The 22,500-nt window shown below is 44.4% G+C and overlaps 1 protein-coding gene across 3 annotated transcripts in view; it reads left to right on the top strand.

Moving 5' to 3' along the window:
* The window catches only part of RXRG (retinoid X receptor gamma), a 75,765-nt gene that overhangs the window by 24,881 nt on the left and 28,384 nt on the right, over positions 1–22,500 (top strand). The window contains exons 1-2 of one of the 3 annotated variants that reach the window (XM_045298057.1): positions 9,800–9,888; positions 19,263–19,407. In XM_045298057.1, coding sequence (XP_045153992.1) covers positions 9,853–9,888; positions 19,263–19,407 — 181 coding nt within the window. In that variant the 5' untranslated portion in view covers positions 9,800–9,852. The other 2 variants (XM_045298058.1, XM_004706763.3) reach the window with 2 other exon arrangements.

Here is a 22,500-nt window from a genome sequence, read left to right as displayed (position 1 = left end):
TGGGCTGGGCTGCAGGTTGGGCTCAGGTCTGTTACTGGGACCCCATTTTCTTCTGCATCCAAAACGATTCCTTTAAGGAACAAGCACGCTGACCTCAGCCACTATCTGAACTGGCACGAGACAACATGGAGGCTGGAATAAGCTCCACCAGGACCAGTGTCCCACTCTCCCCTCCTAAGCCACCTGCGTGTTGATAGGTATCCAACAATGCCAGCCTAACTGGGCTGTTGGAATCTCAGACACCTGTGCCCACACTCACAGACAGGATGTGAGTGGCTAAGGTCTCACCAGTATAAACTCATCAATTAAGTACAAATATAGCACCACATTGTCTCAGAGGCAACAGGCAGATTCGGTGCACATGAAGAAACAAGACAGAGTAGCGAAAGCAAGTGATCAGTAGACAGAGACAAACAGCCTTTCTCAAGGATAAAAAACACTAAATCTCCCTGATAAGGAATTCTACAGATGGGCGTTTAGTCTCTTTCAATATATTGAGAGAAAGATCAAAAAAGCTAAAGACAAAATGAAGGAAAATACAGAAAAATCTTTAGAAAAATTCAGAAAATACAAGAAAAAAACCCCAACAAATTAAAAATTAGAAAGCTTATAATAAACAGCAATTAAAATTCAGAATATTAATACTAAGAATTCAGAAATAGATAATGCATTGAAAGACAAAACGACAAATGAGGAACTGACTATAATGACGTATAACACACACACCCAGTCCCCCAGGGGGACAAACAAAAGTAACATGGAGGAAGGGAGAGAGCAGGACGTGTAAGATATGGAAATAATAATTTATAATGTATCAGGGGTTCATGAGGGTGGGACGTTCGGGAAGGGAGGGAACAAGAGAGGAGCTGATACCAATGGCTTAAGCAGAAAGAAAATATTTTGAAAATGATGGCAGTATATGTACAAAAGTGCTTGATACAATGGATGTATGGATTGTTATGAGAGGTGTAAGAGCCCCCAATAAAGTGATTTATTTATAATTTTTTTAAAAGAAAGAATGACAAAAAGAGTAGAATGGAACTAATGAAAGGATGAATTCATGAGCTTAAAGACAGATATTTCCAGTCACACTTGATTTGATGGCAGTGAGCTGAGACAATCTGCCAGAGCAAAACCAAAGCAAAACAACAACAAACAAAACAAGGAAGCCTAAAAATTATGTTATTCTACCAAGAAGAATTACTTCCATATGATTGAAATTCCAGAGCAATAAAAAAGCAAAAATCCCAAAGAAAATTATCAAAGTACTGATGAAAGGAAATTCCCCAAGATCATAAAAGGAGAGATGATATGCTGAACAAACCCCAAACAAGATAGACCCCAAAAGAAAATCGCCATAACATATTATAAACTAACTTTCCAAAACTGAAGACAGAGAAGGAATCCTGACAGCAGCTCAGGAACAGCAAACAGTTACCTGCAAACAGGACTCAGGAAATACATTTCTCAACAGAACTCATGCAGGCAGGCAAGCAGGGGGTGACATGCAAAACTCTGAGAAACAAAACCGAACACCTCACACACCAAGCATCGTATGCCCAGCAAATATGATAGTGACGTGAGGACATTTCTAGATGAACAAAATGTAAAAGAATGTGTTAAACCTGATCAATCTTACAAAAAGTGCTAAGGTGAGATCTTCGGACAGAAAATCATCCACAGTCAACAGCCTGCGATGAAGACAGCTGACAGTGCCCCCTGAGGACAGCCCAGAGAGAGGAGCATCCGACGTAACACAGGAAGCAGGGAAGCGGATAGCACTTTGTGAAGAAGACAGTTACACTGTTAATAGGGGAATAGGCAAGTTACAGAACTTTCAAGTGGAGATAAAGTCAAGGAAATGTTTAGAACAAACTTTTAAATTTGAGAAGAAACTAATAGATTGATTACAGTTTTGCTGCAAAGAAAATGAACACGCCTCATCAAAATAAAAAAGGAAACTCTCGGAGATTGAGTGCCTTCTAAAACAGCACCACACTCAGAGCGACCGTACCGCACCAACCCCCTGCTAGCAAGTCAGTACAGTTCCTGCGTAGCAGCCCTATACAGGCTACCAAGGTCGGGACTCTTCACTGGCCTCAGATAGCTCATCCTTCTCCCATTGAGTGGCTGGTGGGTTCGACCCACTGACCTTGCAGCTATCAGTCCAACAGTTAACCTGATGGAGACTTCAACACACCGCGTTCAATGAAGGATAGAACACCTGGAAAGAAATGAGCAAAGACGCACAAGAACTAAACAACACAAACTAGTTTGACTTGAGAGAAATATGCCAAACTCTCCATAGAACAGTAGCATATTACACATTCCTCTCCAGTGCACATGAAGCATTCTCCAGAATGGGCATGAGGGTAGGCCGCAACACAACCTCAATAAATTAAAGAATATTATAAAGCATCTTCTCAGATCACAACACTGTAAAATTAGAAAACAAGTAGAAGATCAAAGGGAAAATATGCATAGAAATTGAATAATACTTTGCTTAAGAACAACTTGGTATGCATAAGCAAATGTGGTGAAGAAAGCTGATCGTGTCGAGCTATCAAAAGATATAGCGTCTGGGGTCTTAAAGGCTTGAAGGTAAACAAGCGGCCATCTAGCTCAGAAGCAACAAGCCCACCTGGAAGAAGCACACCAGCCTGTGTGATCATGAGGTGTTGAAGGGATCAGTTATCAGGCATCAAAGAACAAAAAAATCATATCATTGTGGATGAGGGGGAGTGCAGCGTGGGGATCCAAAGCCCTTCTGTAGGCAACTGGACATTCCCTTACAGAAGGGCCTCAGGGAGGAGATGAGCCAGTCAGGGTGCAGTGTAGCACCGATGAAACATACAACTTTTCTCTACTTCCTAAATGCTTCCTCCTCCCCCACCCCCACTATCATGATCCCAATTCTACCTTACAAATCTAGCTAGACCAGAGGGTGTACACTGGTACAGATAGGAAATGGAAAACACAGGGAATCCAGGACAGATGATCCCTTTAGGACCAGTGGTGAGAGTGGCAATACCGGGAGGGTGGTGGGAGGATGGGGTAGAAAGGGGGAACCAATTACAGGGATCTACATATAACCTCCTCCCTCGGGGACGGACAACAGAGCAGCGGGTGAGGGAATTTATAAATTGTCTAGTGTTCCTGAGGGAAGGGAGAGCAGGGAGGGAGGGGGAAAAATTAGGAGCTGATTAAAGGGGCGTACGTGGAGAGCAAATGTTTTGAGAATGATGAGGGTAATGAATGTACAAATGTGCTTTATACAATTTATGTATGTATGGATTGTGATAAGAGTTGTATGGGCCCCCTAGAATGATTTTTAAAAAACTACTTGGTAATAGAGTAAATAAAAATTTTAAACCTTAAATTCCTTGAATCAAACAAGAATGAAAATGTTACGGACCAAAACCTTTGAGATGCAGCAAAAGTTGTGCTTAATGGGCTATTTAGAACAATAAGCACACACATCAAAAAGGAAAAACCCAAATCAACACTTTCACCTGACATCCTAACATAATTAGAAAAGAGCATCAGAGGAAGCCAACGGCCAACAGAAGAGAACAATAATAAAGGTTAGAGCCGAAATAAGTCAAACAGAAAAACAAGACCATAATTTGGTTCTTTGGAAGAATTAACAAAATTGAAAAAATCATTGGCAAATCTAAGAAAGGAAGAGAAGATGCAAATAACACAAACAAGAAATGAAATAAGTGTCAGAGCAGCACCAGGGGAAATAAAAATGATATACAATACTATGAAGAACTGTACTTCAACAATTTAAAAACCTAGACTTCAGATGCTATTCTATCTAATAGGCACAGTCTGTTTTATTCACAGCACTGTGCTATTGCACCCGCCTCTTGAGTAATCTCTTCATGAGGTTAAGTGTGGAGCAGCACCATGTCATAAGAGCTCATTGTTCTTAGATCAGGGCTACAGTTGAGTGTAAGCTCAAAGTCTATTCATATTCTATATTGTATCTACATGTCACTGGTTTACTTAGAGATATCATTTTTATTTTATTGGGAAAGAATATAAATCGTACCCACGGATCATGTGGTAATTCTATTGCTATTACCATTAATTTAGCCAATGATATAGAAATTTTTAAATGTTGAGAAGAGGGAAATATACATGTATAGGACAGATGTTTAGACCAAAATACATGGATTTTTAATTTTTACAGATTAACAACTTGGGAGACTGAACACTATTTACATAAAAAGTAAGGGCTAGAGATCAGTCAAAGCTTTCAATAACACTCATTCACAAAGGCAGAACTATGCCTGCTCGACTAAAACATGTTATAAAAGAACAAAGAGACTATGAAAATAGTAAATATGTTGTAGTTTTCAGTTGCCATATATTGGAAAACCTCAAAGCAAGAGTTTTGAACCAAAGTACACGTCCTAGCTGTTAAATCTTATTAATATGTTGCTTCTTCTTACACGAGGACATTTGAGTCTTAAGCTCAAGGGAATATCTCAGTTCTTGTACTCTGTACACGTGGGTTTTAGGTAAAGTCCAGTTTGCTGAGTCGGAGTTCCACATCAGTTCCTATGTGACCTATGAAGGATGTTGTGCACCTCAAAAGGACAAGGGTCCAGAGTCATGGTTATCTGTAGTACATGGCCTGGGTGAGTTTCCCATGGGGGGGACAGTAGGTGAGAGGGACAAGACAAATCAGTTCCTAACACAAAACTTTGTTCTACCGTCACCCCAGATCAGCAGACCCTCCAACAAGATTGTTTAGTGAACCCTAGGTTTCCAAGTCGAGAGCTGTGGGTGGCAGGACCTGTCTGTCTCAGAGAACGTTATGACATTTCTGTTGGGGGTGAACAGGGGCCGGGGTGGGTGGGAAGTCTGCCATTGGGACAAACACTCAACATTAAGTATATAGACCCTCAATCGGTAAATGAGCCCCATATTATTTTCCTAATTGGCCACTTTTGAACTAGCTTTTATTCACAAGTGAATTCAACCAGACATTCAAAGAAGAGCTGACACAATTTCTACTTAAACTCTTACAAAATAGGAAAAGATGGAAAACTTAATCATCGAATGAAGTATTGGCCTTGATGTCAAAACTGGGCAGAAAATGACTAAAAAAAATTATATACCAATATCCTTCATGAACATAGATGCAAAAATTCTCAAGAAAATCCTTGCCGATAAAATTCAACAATGTATATTTTCAATAATACATCATGAACAAATGGGATTTATACCACATATGCAAGAATAGTTTGACTTTAGAAAAACAATCCATGTAATCCATTGTGTAATTTAATGAATGAAAAGAACCATATAATCATATGAATTAACACAGAAAAGGTATTTGAGAAAATCCAACGTGCATTCCTGATAAAAACGTTCAACAAAATAGGACTTGAAGGGACATTCCCCAAAATAATAAAAGGAATATGTACAAAACTAACAGTCAAGATTACTCTCAATGGAGAGAAACTGAAAGCATCTATCTTGTGAATGCGAACCAGGCGAGGACATCCTTTACTACCACCCCTATTCAGCATTGTGCCGAAAGTCTTAGCCAGAGTTATGAGACAGGAAAATTAAAGGCATCCAAATTGGCAAAAAAGAAGTAAAACTCTATTTGCATAGCTTATCCTATACATATAAAACTCCAAAGACTTGGCAAGAAAATTATTGGAAATTATTGAAAGATTTAGTAAGTGGCAAAGGTACAAGGTGAACACACAAAAAACCCTTGTGTTTCTTTATGCTGAAAAGGGAGTTCTAGAAAGGAAATCGGGGGGAAATATTAACAGTCATCCCAAAGATGCAATACTTAGGAATGAATATGGCCAGACAGACAAAAGATGTGGTCAAAAAAAACTACTAAACACGACTATAAGAGACCAAAAGAGACCTACATAAATGGAGCATATACTATGATCTTGGACAGGAAGAGTTAACATCGTGAAAATGTCAATACTACCCAAGGCAATCTACTGATATCATGCAATCGAACCCAGATTTCAATGTTATTCTTTAAAGAGATGGAATAACCCAATCACTGACTTTATATGGAAAGGACAAGCACTCAGGATGAGCAAAGTAGGAGGCCGTTCACATCTCAATCTTCTATAAAGCATGGTGGTCAAAACAGCCTGGTACTGGGACAGTGACAGATACATAGAACTATGGTCTAGAACTGAGAGCCCGGAATGAAATCCATCCGTCTATGGACAGCTAATCTTTGGTAGATGGCCAAAGGACATTAGGTGAGGAAGAGAGCATCTCTTTAACAAATGGCGCTACCCAAACGGGATATCCATATGCAGAATGACACCGAATCCATGACTCACACCATATAGAAAATCAAACACACGACTGACCCAAGACCTACATGTGAAACCCAGGAGTATAAAGATAATGGATGAAAAAATACGGACTCACTTGGGAGCCTTAATACATGGCCTAATAGCACACTATCAAACATAATGAAAAACACACAACTATAGATGGTAACCTGAAGGGTTCTGACCTCTTAAATATCAGACACTTACGTACATCCAAAGGTTTCACCAAAAAGAGAACCAACTGAATGGAAAAAATATTAGTAATGACATTTAGGACAAGGAACTAATCTCTAAAATTTATAGAAAACTTCAACATTTCAACCAAAAAACCCCAAATCATCCAGTTTTGAAATGTGTAGGGGACATGTATAGACACTTTGCCAAAGAAAACATGAAGTAGGCAGCAACCAGGTAAAGGAATGTTTATGATTATTAGCCATTTAAGTGATTCAAGTCAAAACAACAATGAAATACCATCTGACACCAACATTATTAGCAAAGTTAAAAATATAAAAACCAGAAAACAAATGTTGGGGAGGATGCAGAGTTATGGGAACCCACCTCCTGGTAGAACGAAATGGAACAAGCACCATCCAAAGTGCTGGCATGCTTCCTCAGAGAGTGGAGAAGAGAATGACCACATGACCAGCAATCCCGCTACATCAGCGGTTCTCAACCTGTGGGTCACAACCCCTTTGGGGGTAGAACGACCCTTTCACAGGGGTCACCTGAGTCATAACAGAAACAAAATGACAGTTAGGAAGTAGCAATGAAAATAATGTTATGGTTGGGGGTCCCCACAACATGAGGAAGTGTATTAAAGGGTCGCGGCATTAGGAAGGTTGAGAACCACGGCTCTACATGGTATATATCCCAGAGAAATAAAAGCCAAGGCATGGTTATATACACATCCATATTTATCACAGCACTATTCACAAAAGCAAAAAGATGGGAACAGTCAAAATGTCAGTCATGGGAAGAATGGAAAAATACACTTTGGTACATGCATCCAGTGGGATATTTTGCAACATTAAAGAATCACAATGAATCTGGGAGATACCTCCTAATATGGATGCGCCTGGAGGATATTATGCTGAGTGAAAATAGTCCATCACAAAAAGGACACCTGTTGTAATACCACTCGCAGAAGTTAGGAAAAGACTTCACCCTAAACGAAGCACCCTTTGATAGTTAACAGGGATAGGAGGGGAGGAAGTAAGGCGATTCCACAGGCTAGAGGGTAGACAAGAGTTAACTTAGGACCAGGGATAGGTGATGTACAATAAGAGAGGGTGTTAGGAAAGACATGCTGGAGACAGGGCAAGACAGTTGGAGGCTTGCAAGAGTTAAAGGCAACAGAGGCGATTAGTATTATACACAATTGGCAATAGTGTTTATCTACAAGTAGATGCTTGGATAGACAAGTGAAACAAGAAAGATGAACAAGTGTGAGAGGCAGAGTGAAGGAATACACACAAATATATGTAGGTTTGAAAAGGATATCGGTATATGCGCATTCAGCTTTGCTGGAGTTGTCTGTGAATGTGGTGGAGCATACAGAGCCAAAGTTATGAAAACTCCTTAGGCATAACCAAACACCTAGAAGGAATGAGTTATTGGCTGTCATCTCAAAGGACACCCCGGTTAAATGATATAACATAGTTCACAAAGTCAATGGTCTACATCCTATCTTGATGAGTACTGACTGGGGTCATAAGCAGAGATGTAGGACTGAATTTGGGGCTCACACCAAATCCTAGCTCCAATTTAAGAACAATTAGTTCTTACATCATGGTCCTGTTTGATATTTGCCCTCATATGAAGGGAACACAGAAGATACACCATGGTCCTGTTTGATATTTGCCCTCATATGAAGGGTGCTACAGAAAACTTTGGTGAAGAAATTAGATGAGGCCAGGCTATCAGATAAAATAGCATCTGGGGTCTTAAAGGCTTGTTGCCAAACAAGCAGCCTTCTAAGTGAGATGTCAACTAAGCCACACGAAGAAGCACACCAACAACAGTGATCCAAGGATTTTAAATTACATACTTTGAAGCCGAATGAGGGAATTGTACCAGAGCCTAAATTCTGAGATTCTGGTTTGCAGAAGGCTATGGATGACAGTGGAAGCCCAAGATACATTTGTGAGATCTACTCAGAAAATAAACTGATGATTTCCCTCATCCATAATGAAGGGATGGGAATAAACTGGTTCCCAGACCAAACAGAGTGTATTGGAGAGATGACTATAAGAGATCAACATGAAAAACCTGACTTGAACAGTTAAAACCTCGTCACTTAATCCCCTTCTGATACACATTGGGCCTGATGTGCTTCCCGGTCCTATGTCTCCAGGCCCTGATGTGGGGACCAGGCAGCACTGAAGAGGCATATGGCCCTCCCTCCCGCTGCCATTAGTGGAACCTGCAGAAGGTGGGACCACGGATTCCTTGGAACATAAGGGTCATCTGGAACCAAAAGAAGAAAAGAACATTTGTTTATTCAGACCAAGTCCAGTACGCAAGACGCAGAAAGATACGTTGCCTAATCTTTGAGACAAAAGCGAAAGGTTGCTGAGGGAAACCCCATTTAAATAAAACTAGCTATTGATTAAGAGCTGATTGATAAAGTAGGAGTCCCTCAACTGCTGGACAGAAAGCTGGCAGGCGGAACTCTCCTGGGGCACTTGGGTAGACATCCCTGGAGATCCGCTTCTGGAAGGTCACACTGTCTTGAAAACCCTGCAGCGCAGCTCTACTCTGCACACGCGGAGCGGCCGTGAGTTGGAAATAAGGTAACGAACAACTAACATGGTTGGTGAGATGGTGCGTCAGCGCAGTGGAGGGAACCCCTCGACCATGTGCAGGGACACCAGAGCCACAACCAGGGACTCGAACCCAGCCGGGACTGTGAAGGTGGCACAGGACCAGGCACCATCATGTTCTGTTAGACACGCAGGTCGCCCGGAGGCGGAGTCGACTACAGGAACCACGAGCCACCATGACCCAGCAGTCCTCACTGGGCACTCCCTAAGTGCTGGGATAAGCACTGGATCCGGTGGCTCCTGTCTTTATTCCCATGGCCATTCCATTGTAGCCGGCAAGGCAGATGGAAAGACTAATAGACTAGTTTCAAATTGTGATAGCAATATCCGCAAAGAAATGAAACAGGGTGCCCTGGGGGGTGGGCCAGGCACCGTGCTCCAAGGCTGCTGTTAGCAACCCGATTCAGCTCTGACTGAGCCAAATCTGGTGAATAAACCCTTATCGCTGTGGGTGCGTGGCAGGGCCACGGCTACTGGACCATAAGTCTGTACAGAGGGATCGGCGTTGAAAGGTCAGGCTGAGAGTTTGGTCCCGGCCAACTGGGCTGCGTGCAGAGACAGAGGCCAAGTTCGGCATTTGGGAGCTATATTAAGCGGGCCAAGTGCTGGTGAAGCTTAGCAGCCTCCGACAACAGCGCTCTGGGCTTGGGCTCCAGCTTCTTTCAGCAGCAAAATCTCACCCCATTAACCAGATGATACAGGACGAAAAGCCCTCGCTGTTAGCCACGGTGAGTTGGATTCTGAATGCTCTGGAAAGACTACCCTTGTGCCTCCTGCATTGCTTGCACAGAAGTGGGTCTGAGGGGGATTTGTGACGGGAAGCGAACTTCTTCCGTGACCTGGGCCCAGGGTGAGTACTTACAGCTGGGGGTGGGAGAGGGAGGGGCTGGCTGTGGGAGCAGCAGGCAGGGTCTGCTGGCTGTGCTCAATCAGTCCGCCTTTCCCCCCATTCTGTTTCTCTCTTTTTGCATTTTCAGCCTTGATGAGGAGAGAGAGATCTGAATGGTGTCAGGGAAGCGGCACTGTGTCACCTTTTGCAAACCGCTCTCCCCCAGTCCGGTGTCTGTTTCTGCTTTCTGTATTGTGGGGAACAAACCCAGGCCCTGATGACAGGTCTTCTTTGCTGAATATCTGAGCAGGCATGGCTTTTGTAACCACTCCATTATCTGTACAATGTCCTAGGGCAGTAAGGTGGTGGTGTTACTACCGTTCACAGATGATGCATTATATACTAGGGCGACTATTTATTCAGGTGCACTTGCTGGCAGGTTTCTAGAAAAGTTCATTTCAACATGCAGTCAGGAGCAGTACTAGGTGCTGGAAAGAGAAAAAAAAAGTAAGATTCAGTCTCTGCCCTGGGGAGCATTGAAGTAGAGTGAGCAACCTATAAAAACATCAACTATGTAACTGGGACAAGAATTATCTAGTGTTTAAAGACTAAGTGCTCTAGGCCACGGGTGTATGTTTATGTTAAGTGCGGTCGCTGCTGGTTGGACTCTGTAGTAAGCCCCAGGAGCCTCAGGAATTCTTCCAACCTTTCACCCCCTCCTGGATTCTGTCCCTGTGAATCCCCACTTAGCTGTTTATTGGTAACTGAATTATTCTTTCAAATTTGCTTGCAGTTGTATAGATAGTTCTTACATAGTAAAAAGGGATCCTACCAGCACTGGAACAGACCTTAAAGGTCACCCAGTCTGATGATCAATAAGATATTAAGCCATAAAACTTTTCCTTCAAAGGAAAGCCTATTTGGAAGTCTAAAATACATCTCAAATAGGAACAGATCCGATCTAGTTAAACCAGGGGCGAGAGACTTAAAAGCCTGCTGATTCAACCTCCAAATCCCCCAGGCCCACCCCCACCCCCACCCCGCAGGCACAATAAGTTTGAAAACCACTGATTTTGTCTTTAGCCAAGGAGACTGAATCTCGCCACGAGTGCAGTGTCCTGGTCAAGGTCACACAGTGAGGAAGGGCTGGAGCAGCACCCAGGGCTCTCCTCTGCCCCTTCAGAATCCAGACTCACTTCTCCCCATCACAAAGACCTGTCATTTCTGAGGTGTCTGCATCCTGCAGCCCAGGCCTGCCCTCAGCGGGGTAATTTGCAGGGCCGGCTGTTCCCTGACGCTCCAGACACACACAGGAAGCCGAGTGCACATCACACATAAAGACAGAGCAGGGCTGTGCTTCTCTGCTGTTCTTAGGCAGCAGCCAGCCCGCACCCAGCGGCAGATTGGAGCTGCCTGGTGAATCCCGGCACCAAAGCCCTGCCTGAGCTGGTCTTGCTTCTAATGGAACACATGAGCCGGGCCAGGGGTGCTTTGGAGCCAGGTGGCTAACCAGCGTGAGTCCTGGTGGTTTGCTTTGATCTCATCGTTCTGAGCTCATCACCCCACCCCACAAGCCAGCATGGGTGAGAGAAGAGTCTCTTACTAGCATGGTGACTTGGGAAGGCAAGGTGTGCTGGAGAGGGGCTCTTCCAGAGGCTTCTGGCCAATGCGGTGAGACAAGAACTTCTAGGGCAGGGACTGAGGCTTTCCTGCTGCATAAGACAAATGGAAAAGTGAGAGACAAACCTGGGATCCAGGAACAACGGGGGCATTCTGCCTCCAGCTTGGTCCCTAACTACCTGTGAGACTCAGGCAAGGCGTTTGGGTAGTTTCCGTTCACCAGGTGGTGCTGAAGTGCAGCTCGGGCCTAGAACCATTGGTGTTTGAAACGAATGGTCTTGGAAGGCTCTCTCCTTCTGCTTTTCTCCCGCTGGCACCTCACCTGGCTGAGGCAGGGTTTCCCGAGTGGGGGTGCGCTGCACGGAGACTCTAGTGGTTTCTCGATGCTTGTTCAACTGAACCCACGCTGCTTGCCAGCCATCAGGCCTCCAGCTGGGCCACAGCCAGCCCACCTCCCAGCCTTGCCTTCTGAGGTTCCTCCACGGACCGGAGCTTCCCAGCAGGCCTGCACGTGCAAAGCCTTTCTCTCAGCACAGACCTATCACAGCCTTGCTCATTGTTGAAAGCGGCCTAGTCAGTCCCAATTCAGACATCTTTTTCAGAGAGCCGTCTCTGATCCAAACCGCACGGGATCTTTCTTAAGTTATCTCACTGGACTTTTTTTTTTAATGTGATTTGGATACAAATTTCCAGAACAAATGCCTTTTCCATTCAGCGATTTTTACACGTTTTATTTCGTAATCCCAGCTGCCATTCCTTCAATGTGACAACACTCTCCTGACTCCTTCTCTGGGTCCCCCGGCCCCACCCACCTGAACTTCTCTCCTGTCCCTTCCCCCTGCGGAGCTTGGTCTGGGGTTAACAGCTGCCCTTTTGGTCTCCTGTGGCTGATGTTCCTCACCCCCAGCCCACTTCTCATCGCACGAACGGCATCATCTTTTTTTCCTCTTTTGTCTCCCCATAGAATTTCTGAATAACTGAATGAGTAATCCATTTTAAGGTTGAATTTTCTCATCTGAAAAACAGGACTACCTCATACGCTTGTTATGAGGGTTAAAATATTGAATTAGCACAGATTAAGCCTTCTCTAGATGATAGCAATAATGGCGAGCACTTAGGAATGAAGACTGCCCCGGGAATGCTGCGGCTGCTCTTGCTGAAGGTGGGGTGGGAGGCCGGGCGAGGGGGTGGGGCGAGGTCCTCTCAAGCCGCACATGTTGGCAGTTTTCCACTAATTCCCTTGGCTGTTCGCATCTGTCTGACGATTAGGGGATGGGTTAAAAATCACTGCCATCTTCCAGTCGATTCTGACTTACAGCGACCCTACAGGGTAGAACTGCTGGTTTCTAAGACGGTCACTCCATGTGGGAGTAGAAAGCCTCATCTTTCTCTCATGGAGCCGATGGTGGTTCTGAATTACTGACCCTTCGGTTAGCAACTGAACCTGCAACCACGATACCACCAGAACTCCTCTTTTGCAGGGCTATCTAACCAAAAGTCTTTGACTTCAAGGGCTAGATCTAAATGCTAATCTATTTCCTTTCAATCACTTAGGAAAAGCTGCCTCCTTGAATGTGCGCTGACCTCTCCCCTGTTTGTTGAAATCTATAACCATATACATAGCATATCCTAAAATAACCATAGCCTGGTATTATGGCATCGTGGTAAACTGAGGACGTGGTAGAGAGTATTTGATCTTATTTCTACACTGGCAACCAAGGGCATGGAAAACTAGCCCTATTTTGAGAAAGATCTCTATTGAGATAAAAATGTTTCCAAATACACGTTCTCCAGGTGGAACAATGTGCCTCCGCCACCCCAAGTGGCCTCCATGAAGGAGTAGTCTTAAAGGAGCTACCATAATAGATAAATCATTTCTGTGTCTGGCTACTACTCACTAAGGCTGCTACTTCACCATGCCTGAAGGTTATCTGTAGGTAAGAGCAGTCAGGTTCTAGAGCCAAACCACCATAGAATGTAGCCTCCCCCTGGGGAGTGTCTCAGGGGGCTTGAGGTCAACTAGCACTGGGTGAAGACGATGACTCACCTCGTTGCTTGTTTATCATGTTACCTGCTTGTGATGGTACCCATTGGCTATGTATGTTAGCGGTATGCTGTGCATGCTTATGAAAGATCAGGAAGTCCCCTTCTATATACCCATTGGAAAATACATTCTCTTTCTCTGTCCTGACATGGGATGAGGACCCCTGTGCCCCGCTGTCTGTCTCTAATATTTCCCACTATTGCAAAGTTGTTTCTGAGGACCTGTTTGAGTGTTGGGGATCTCCCTTGCCCTAACATGACATCATGTATTTTCGGTCCCCTCACAGAATTGTGGAATACGTTAGCCCTGCCATACTTGTTCTCATTTACTGCAGAATCGCCAGCTTATGCTAGAATTCTTTTTTTTATATATAAATCATTTGACCGGGGCTCTTTTTTTGTGTGTGTTTTTAAAAATCATTTTATTGGGGGTTCATACAGCTCTTATCACAATCCATACATACATCCAGTGTGTCAAGCACATTTATACATTTGTTGCCATCATCGTTCTCAAAACATTTGCTTTCAGCTTGAGCCCTTGGTATCAGCTCCTCATTTTCCCCTCTCTCCCCACCCTCCCTTCCTTCCTCATGAACCTGTGATAATTTATAAATTATTTTTTCATGTCTTACACTGACCAATGTCTCTCTTCACCCACTTTCCTGTTGTCCGTATATGTAGTCATTGTGATCAGTTCTCCCTTTCTCCCCCCATCTTCCCCTTCCCCTCCTGTTATTGCTACACTCATTATTGGTCCTGAGGGGTATATCTGTCCTGGACTTCTGTTTCCAGCTCTTATCTGTACATGCTCTAGTCTAGCTGGATTTGTAAGGTAGAATTGGGGTCATAATAGTGCGGGCCCGGTTGGGGGTGCATTAAAGAACTAAAGTTGGATGTTTCATCAGTGCTATACTGCACCCTGACTGGTTTGCCTCTTCCTTGTGACCCTTCTGTAAGGGGATGGCCAATTGTCTACATATGAGCTTTGGGTCTCCACTCTGCATTCCCCCTCATTCACAATGATATGATTTTTTGTTCTGGGTCTTTGATGCCTGATACCTGATCCTACTGACACCTCATGATCACACAGGCTGGTTGCTTCTTCCATGTGGACTTTGTTGCTTCTCAGCTAGATGGCCACTTGTTTATTTTCAGGCCTTTAAGACCCCAGACACTATATCTTTTGATAGCCAGGCACCATCAGCTTTCTTCACATTTGCTTGTGCACCCATTTTGTCTTTAGCGATCATATCAGGAGGATAAGCATCATGGAATGCCAGGTTAGAGAACAAAGTGTTATTGCATTGAGGGAGTACTTGAGTAGAGGCCCAATTCTGTCTGTTACCTTAATACTTAACATATAAATATATGAACATAGATCTATTTCCCTATCGTTATATATAAATATATTTACATATGTACATGCCTGTATTTAGACCTCTATAAATGCCCTTTACCTCCTAGTTCTTTCCTCTAGTTCCTATTACTTTCCTCTTGTCCCACTATCGTGTTCGGCCATCATTTGGGTTTCAGTAATTCCTCTCGGTTACATTGCCCTTGGTCAAGCCCCACCAGGCATTTTATGCCCTCCTTGCCATTGATTTTAGAAACTTGTTGTTCCCTTGTCCCTGGTTTTGTTAACACCCACTTCCTTTCCTCCACCTAGTACTGGGGGCTCTTACAGCTCTTATATCAATATATACATCAATTGTATCAAACACATTTGTACATATGTTGCCATCATCATTTTCAAAACATTTTATTTCTACTTGAGTCCTTGGTATCAGCTCCTCTTTTATCCCTCCCAGCCCTTCCCTCTCATTCTTGTGAACCCTTGATAAATTATTATTATTTTCATATCTTACACAGTTTGTTGTCTCCCTTCACCTACATTTCTGTTGTTCATTGACCATTGCAATCAATGATCAGTTCCCCATTTTGGCCCCTTTCCCCTACCGTCATGGTATCCCTACTCCTGTTATTGTTTCTGAGGGACTTATCTGTCCTGGATTCCATGTGTTGAGAGCTCTTATCTGTACCAGTGCACATGCTCTGATCTAGCTGGGTTTGTAAGGTAGAACTGGAATCATAATAGTGGGGGTGGGGGGCTGGCGAGAGGAAGCCACACAAAGTACATACTAGAGATTCTTGTCTGAAGTTACAAGATTTTATAGGAATTTTGCATCCATAAGCAAAGTCAAATCAGGCCAGGCCGTCCACAAAGTTAGCAACAATATGCACCAGTTAATAGGCTCAAAAAGCTCTTCATCTGGTTAGGTTCTGGTTAGCTCAATGTGGGCTGCCTCACTTAGCTTCCCCAGGGAGCCCATTGGTCACCTTGCCTTTAGACTATGGGCTCTCACCAATACTCAACAAGCCTAGCCCCCTCATGCTAGGTCATGAACTTTAGACCAGTCAACCCCCTCTCATCTTCTCCTTTTTTCCTGTAAACCAAGTCACAGGTGTCAGTGGACAAATTCAACCCATCTCTTTATTGCTGCATTTCTCCAATTTCCACTCAACAAGTAGATCCAGGTGGTCACCTAGCAAGCATTTCAATCTGCCCACAGGCTCCCTTTAATGTCCAATCCCAGAGCATTTTCTTCATGGTTCCAGATTTTTTCCAGCTTCTGACAAAGACCACTGGTTCCCAAGTACTCCAAAGCACAGTGTGGGGCATGTCTTTTCAAAGCTTTCTTTGCAGGCATGGCCTAAACCCATCTAAAGATCAAATTTTAATGGCTGAAAACAAGTGGGCTTACAAGCTTTATATTTTCTGTTCTTTTAAAAAAATCATTTTATTAGGGGCTCATCCAACTGTTATCACAATCCATCCATACATCAATTGTGTAAAGCACATTTACAAACTTTCTATTTTCATACTTACCATGTTCTTTCCAGAAAACAACTGAATAAACAGTGTGGCTTTATCTGACCTCTGGCTAAACAAGAAAAACTACATGAGGGAGAGGCCAAACAAACATCCACTCTCCACCTTATGATTTGTTTCTGTAGTATGTTGTGTTAGTCTGGGTAAACTAGAAAAACATATCCACAGAAACTCACATATATATGAGTTTTATATAAAGGGTAATTGTACATTAAGAAAGCATCCCAACCCAGTGCTGCCCAAGCCCATAAGTCTAACATTAGCCCATATGTCTGACTCCAATCTACAAAGTCCTCCTTAATCTCACAAAACACACACAATGACACCGAATGCAGGAAAGCCGAATCAGTGAGCGTGTAAGCATTTCAGCACTAGCGGGGGTCTCCATGTGGCTTCTCCAGCACCCAGGGCTGCATCAGGGTAGGTCCACGTGGCGTCTTCTCAGGGACATCTTGCAGGAAGTGAGTCTTTCCAGCTGAATCAGGGAACTGGCTAAGGCAGCTGCACCTTGGTCCGACTATCAGAGAGCAAGAGACCCCAAAACTAGGAAGGCGAGGCTCACCGAGCCATTTATCTCTCTGCCCTTCAATTAACCCCACATTTGTTTATTGGCCAGGTTGGCACAATAAACCTTAACTATCTCAGAGACATTCAGGGCACCTGCCCTTGGGTCCCTGATACTCAATAGGAGCCCTGATAGGTAGTGGTTACGAGTTGGGTGGCTAACTGGAAAGTTGGAAACTACCAACTGCTCAGGGAAAAGACAGGCTCTGTACTCTGTACTGTAAAGGGTGACAGTCTCAGAAACTCTCGGGGGCAGTTCGACCCTGTCCTACAGGGTCGCTGTGGGTCAGCTTCCACTCTGCGGTAGTGAGCTTGGTTCTTTTGAGTCCCCATGAAACCCTTACATTCATGCAGACTCAGCATCACTTGTCTGACCTCGCTGGATTTCTATGCCTGCTCCGACTCCTGGGTGAGAGGATACATTTCTGAAAAATGAGAGAGTTCCTTAACTTTTTTCCTGATTTATTTGAACAGTTTTTGACATGTAATTTATGTACCATGCAATTCAATATTTTTATATATTTGAATATTTTTAATATATTTTTTAAATGGTGTAATCATCACCACAATCAATTGTAAACCACTCATTTTGTACTCTCTGTTATTAGTTACCATTCCCTGCCCCCCTCCACCCAGGGAGACATAGTTTCTTAGCTTTCTCCCTTCACCAGACCTACACCGAGGCTCTGCACACAGCAGGTAATCGGGAAACGTTGTTGACTGAAGGACTGGCTTGTATTTACTTAACTTGTTTTCTTTGATTGATGCAAACCAGTTAGCAGTATCTTCTCATCACCCCAGAGCATCAGGAGGCAGGGAAGTGGCAGTGGGGAGCTAACCTGGGGTAAAATCCCTGCCATTGAGTTCATTCTGACTCATAGGAGCTCTATAGAACAGGGTAGAACTGCCCCCGTTGCGTTCCTGAGACTGTAATTCTGTATGGGAGTAGAAAGGCCCATCTTTCTTCCCCAGACTAGTTGGTGGTTTCAAACTGCCGACCTTGTGGTTAGCTGCCCAACACATAACCACCACACTACCAGGGCTCCAAACACGAGTGAAAGCCAAAACCACCAAACTCACTGCCATGGAGTTGGCGCCGACTCCTGGTGACCCCGGAGGACAGGGGGGACCTGTGGCGGTGTATCTGCAACTGTAACTCATTCTTGGAGTAGAAAGCCCTGTCTTTCTCCAATGGAATGACTGGTGGTTTTGAACTGCTTAACTTGTGGTTAGCTGCCCAACTCATAACCACCAGGCCACCACAGGTCCTAACATGGGGTAAGGGAGGAGTCAAGCCCATAGCCATCAGGTGGAGTCTGACTCAGCGAGTCCAGATGGGGATTTGGAGGCTGAAAACGTTTCCATGGGCAGAGAGCCTCATCTTCCAAGGGAGGAGCGAGAGTAACAACAACGGGTCCATTTATTCAGCCATTCAAATCTACCAATTCAAACCCACCAGGTGCTGGGCCCCAGGTCAGGCACTAGGACAATAAGGTTCTCGCATCCAGTTTCAGTGCTACTGCAAAGAATGGGGCATGTGATTCAGCATCTTTCCATGCCAGGATTGTGGCCACCACAAAACCCATTACCACTGAGTCAGGTTCAATGGGCATTATTATTTACTTTGGGAAGCCCTGGAGGCAGGTGCAGGGAGCATCCCTGATTCTACATGGATGAACTGCGTGAATTTGCAGCATGGCTGGGCTCTCAGAGTCTAAGTCTTTTGCCCGAGGGCCGTGGCTGCACTCAGCGCTGCTGAACAGGCAGTCGGTAGTTAATGAAAAATTTAAAAACACAGCTGACATTGTGCTAGGTGTGCAGTGCAGCGTGGATTTCTACCGTAAATAAAACCCAGGAGTCACGAGAAGCAGAGCAAGGGGCTCTCATGGAGATAGGCTGTTATGTGAGGTTTAGGTTTTGACGTCTACAAATGACTTTGCTCCTTTTGTGGCATCGTCTCCCTCCTTTAAATTCATGTTCCAGATAACCAGTTTCAGCTACTCGGGGCTTAGAAGCCACGTCTTGAAATAGAACCTAGCTGCTTTTTGTTTTGTTTTGTTTTGTTTTCCCACTCTAGTATGCTTTCTGTGCTGCGGGCCTTGGGGATGATGGAGTCTACACTGGCTCTGCTTTATAGATGGATTTCTCTCTTGCAGCTAAATGTGGTGAACAGCGTCGGCAACTCAGAGGACATCAAGCCTTTACCAGGGCTCCCAGGGATTGGAAACATGAACTACCCATCCACCAGCCCTGGGTCTCTGGTTAAACACATCTGTGCCATCTGTGGGGACAGATCGTCAGGTAGGTGCCAGAGCTGATGTCTCTCAAGTACCCCTTGGGATGGGTTCCCAGAAAAGGAGCTCACTCCGCTGCCCACCTGGCTACTCAAAACAACCCTGAGGGTGATCCAGGTCCCTAGGTAGCACAAGCTGCTTGCCTAAAGGTTGGCAGTCCAAAAACACCCAGCAGTACTGAGGAGGCCAGGCCTGGTGTTCTGCTTCCATAAGGATCACAGCTGGGAATACCTGATGGAGCAGTCCGGCTCTGAAACACATGAGTGTGGATTGACCCAGCAGCAATGGGTCTGTCTGGGCTTGGTGGCTGTGGCTTGCGGATGGCGCAGCTCTCAGGCCAGGCTTCAAAACTCCAGGCTCTGCATTCATCAGTAACTGCGGTTCGGATACCTTTAAAGTATGATTTTTGTCGTTGAGGACCGGATTTATAGGAAATGGTGTTACTGTGGCGTGTGCGAGTCTAAGCTAGAGAACCTGCCTGCAAGGCTCTCAAGATAGAGTTTCTCTAATGTTTTAAACTATTTGTATAATTAAAAAGTTATGTCTCTTATGGAAACCCTCGATTCAGTGCACTAACAGGCCACGCAAGTATCAGAGTCCATGTCCTGGAGACAAGGAGAACTAGACAGCGCCTGGCTCTAGCAACCAGCTGCTTTGAAAAAGATCACGTTAGAAGGTTCTAGACAGAGTGGGGACAAACACAGACCAGAAGTCAGAATCATTAAAAAAAACACACCCCCAAATGGCCAGGCTTAATGAAGGTAGATAGAGACGGGTGATACCCCCAAGATTATGGCCTTAGTTACCCATCAGGTCTGGAATGGAACGTACCCCATGTTAGATCAAGCAACCATTTACTACGACAATGCAGCATTTCCCCAAGGATAAAGTTCAGAAGGCGAGGAAAGGACAGGGGACACTGGGAAGGCAAGGAGGCAGTGAGCCCAGGGATGGTACAGCAAGGGAATTGCAGTAGATGAGTTGAAACAAGTTGTGCACAGACCCTTGAACGTAAAACTAGTGACCTGCTCTGTTCATCGTCACTTAATTCACAACAAAAAGTTAAAAAGAAATACTAATGGCAGGTTCAAATATGCAAATAAAAGTAATGTGTCCTCCTGTGTGGAAACTTGAGGCAAACTAGAAAGTACAAAAAGGATTTAAAAAAAACTATCCATACTTTCTTGGCAAAGATAAACCTTCTGATGTTTTTTTCATATCCTCTCCCTTTTGGACTAAAGCCATACGTTTTTACCTATTTCATCTTCCCTGACCCTCTTTGACATTGACCCCAAGTATTTCCCTCCAGACGTCTCTCCTGCGCACACCCCTTTCCACTGAGCAGTGTGGGAGACAGCCACCTCTCGACCAGACACACGAGGAAACGGGCAGTGTCTTGCGCATGGCCAGCTGAGTACGTCCTTGTCATCTCATCCCCAAAGCCGCGCTACAGCTTCCCTCCACGCAAAGGCCCATGGATCTTGTTGAGCTTTATGGCTGATGTATGCTTGCTGTCAAGTTACTTCCAAATCCTGTAGACTTGGCTTCTCTGGGTTGGCTGTGACCCTTGCAACAGAAGGTCAGCCACTCGGAGACACGGGCTTTCTGTGCTATGGTTGTCTTAGTTGAAAGCGTGGGGTATTCATTCCCATATTGAAAGTCATGGGCATTCCTGTGTCATACAGTTGACAACTTGGTCCCTTGTTTCTTGAAGAGTAAAATGCTGGTGCTCAGAGAATTAGGTCCTTTTCACTTAAGATAAAAGCCTGCACCTATGACTGCTGTGAGCTCAGTTCATTAGTGTAGGCCGTTAATTAGGCCGCCTGTCTTTCCATCGGATCCCTCCAAGTCAAAACTAAAACCACTGCCATCGAGTCAGTTCTGACTCACAGTGAACTACAGGACAGGGTAGAAATTCCCCGAAGGGTTTCTGAGACAATACCTTTTCTCCCATAGAGCGGTTGGTGATTTTGAACGGCTGACCTTGGGATTAACAGTCCAATGTGCAACCCATTATGCCACCAAGCCTCCTTTCAGATCCCTGGGTGGTGCAAACACTCAGCTAGTCACCAAATGGTTGGCTGTTTGAAATGGCGAGCTGCTTCTGTGAGGATGAGGCCCGAGGAGAGCCAACGAGCCGAGTCCCCACAGTCGCTCCTACGCCCACCCAGGGTCCGAATGGACTGGGTGGCTGTAGGGTCTCGTTATCAGGCATTATCAATCGCCATTACTTTATTTTAGAGTGGTTCCTTGGAAATGCACGCTCCTGGGTCACAGATATTTACACTGATATATGTGTTCTCACGAGCTTCAAGTTTACTTCAATATCAGCCCAAATAAACAGAATTCGAAAATCAGGTCTGGTCTGTAGCCAAACGGCCTCACAGATCATACTCAAGAATCAGATACAGATGTTTTGAATGATCCATTTCTTTGTATCTCTCAAGTTCCACAAGTCCAGTCCACTGAACACAGCCGCAGGGTCTGTAGTCTTGAGATTTCTACTTTGAAGGAATATTGTGTTCAATTCATGCAGCCTATGTGGGATCCAGCAAATTAGCCATCCCTAACTGGGATCATTGAAAACGGAACGTAAGAGCAGGTCATAAGAGCAATGGAACATAGAGCAGATGATTCTGGATAAAGCAAAGCAGGCATCTATAAGATAGTTCAGTCACTTCTTCATATTGAATCTCATCTTAAGCTATGAAGGCCACATGGCAACTTAATTCTCCAACACACAATAAAGAATTGTCCTGCAAGACCGTGCTCATAGCTTATCATAAAGGATAATTATTTTAAGTGGGTTTCATAATATCTTGGGCCTCAATTATGGAGAAATATCAGTTAGGCTGGGGTATTTTTCCTGCTTGGAAGGGCATGATGATTATAAATATTCTTATTATGTACACTAATAGATTGTCTTGAGTCAGAACATTTTGCTTAACCAAAACCCCGAATATAAGTTGTCTTGATACAAATAAACATGATCGAAATCTTCGTTGGACCTTTTCCAATCCGCCGCTCCAGCGGTATAGAGGAAAGGCAGGGAAATGACACTTGACGGCCCCCGGTGTTAGTTTCTGTGAGCAGCTTGAAC

The sequence above is a fragment of the Echinops telfairi genome, unplaced genomic scaffold, assembly GCF_000313985.2.
Source record: "Echinops telfairi isolate 266 unplaced genomic scaffold, ASM31398v2 ScPeMD7_7424;HRSCAF=8462, whole genome shotgun sequence".
In the NCBI taxonomy this organism is placed as follows: domain Eukaryota; kingdom Metazoa; phylum Chordata; class Mammalia; order Afrosoricida; family Tenrecidae; genus Echinops; species Echinops telfairi.
This window is presented reverse-complemented; position numbering and strand designations above follow the sequence as displayed.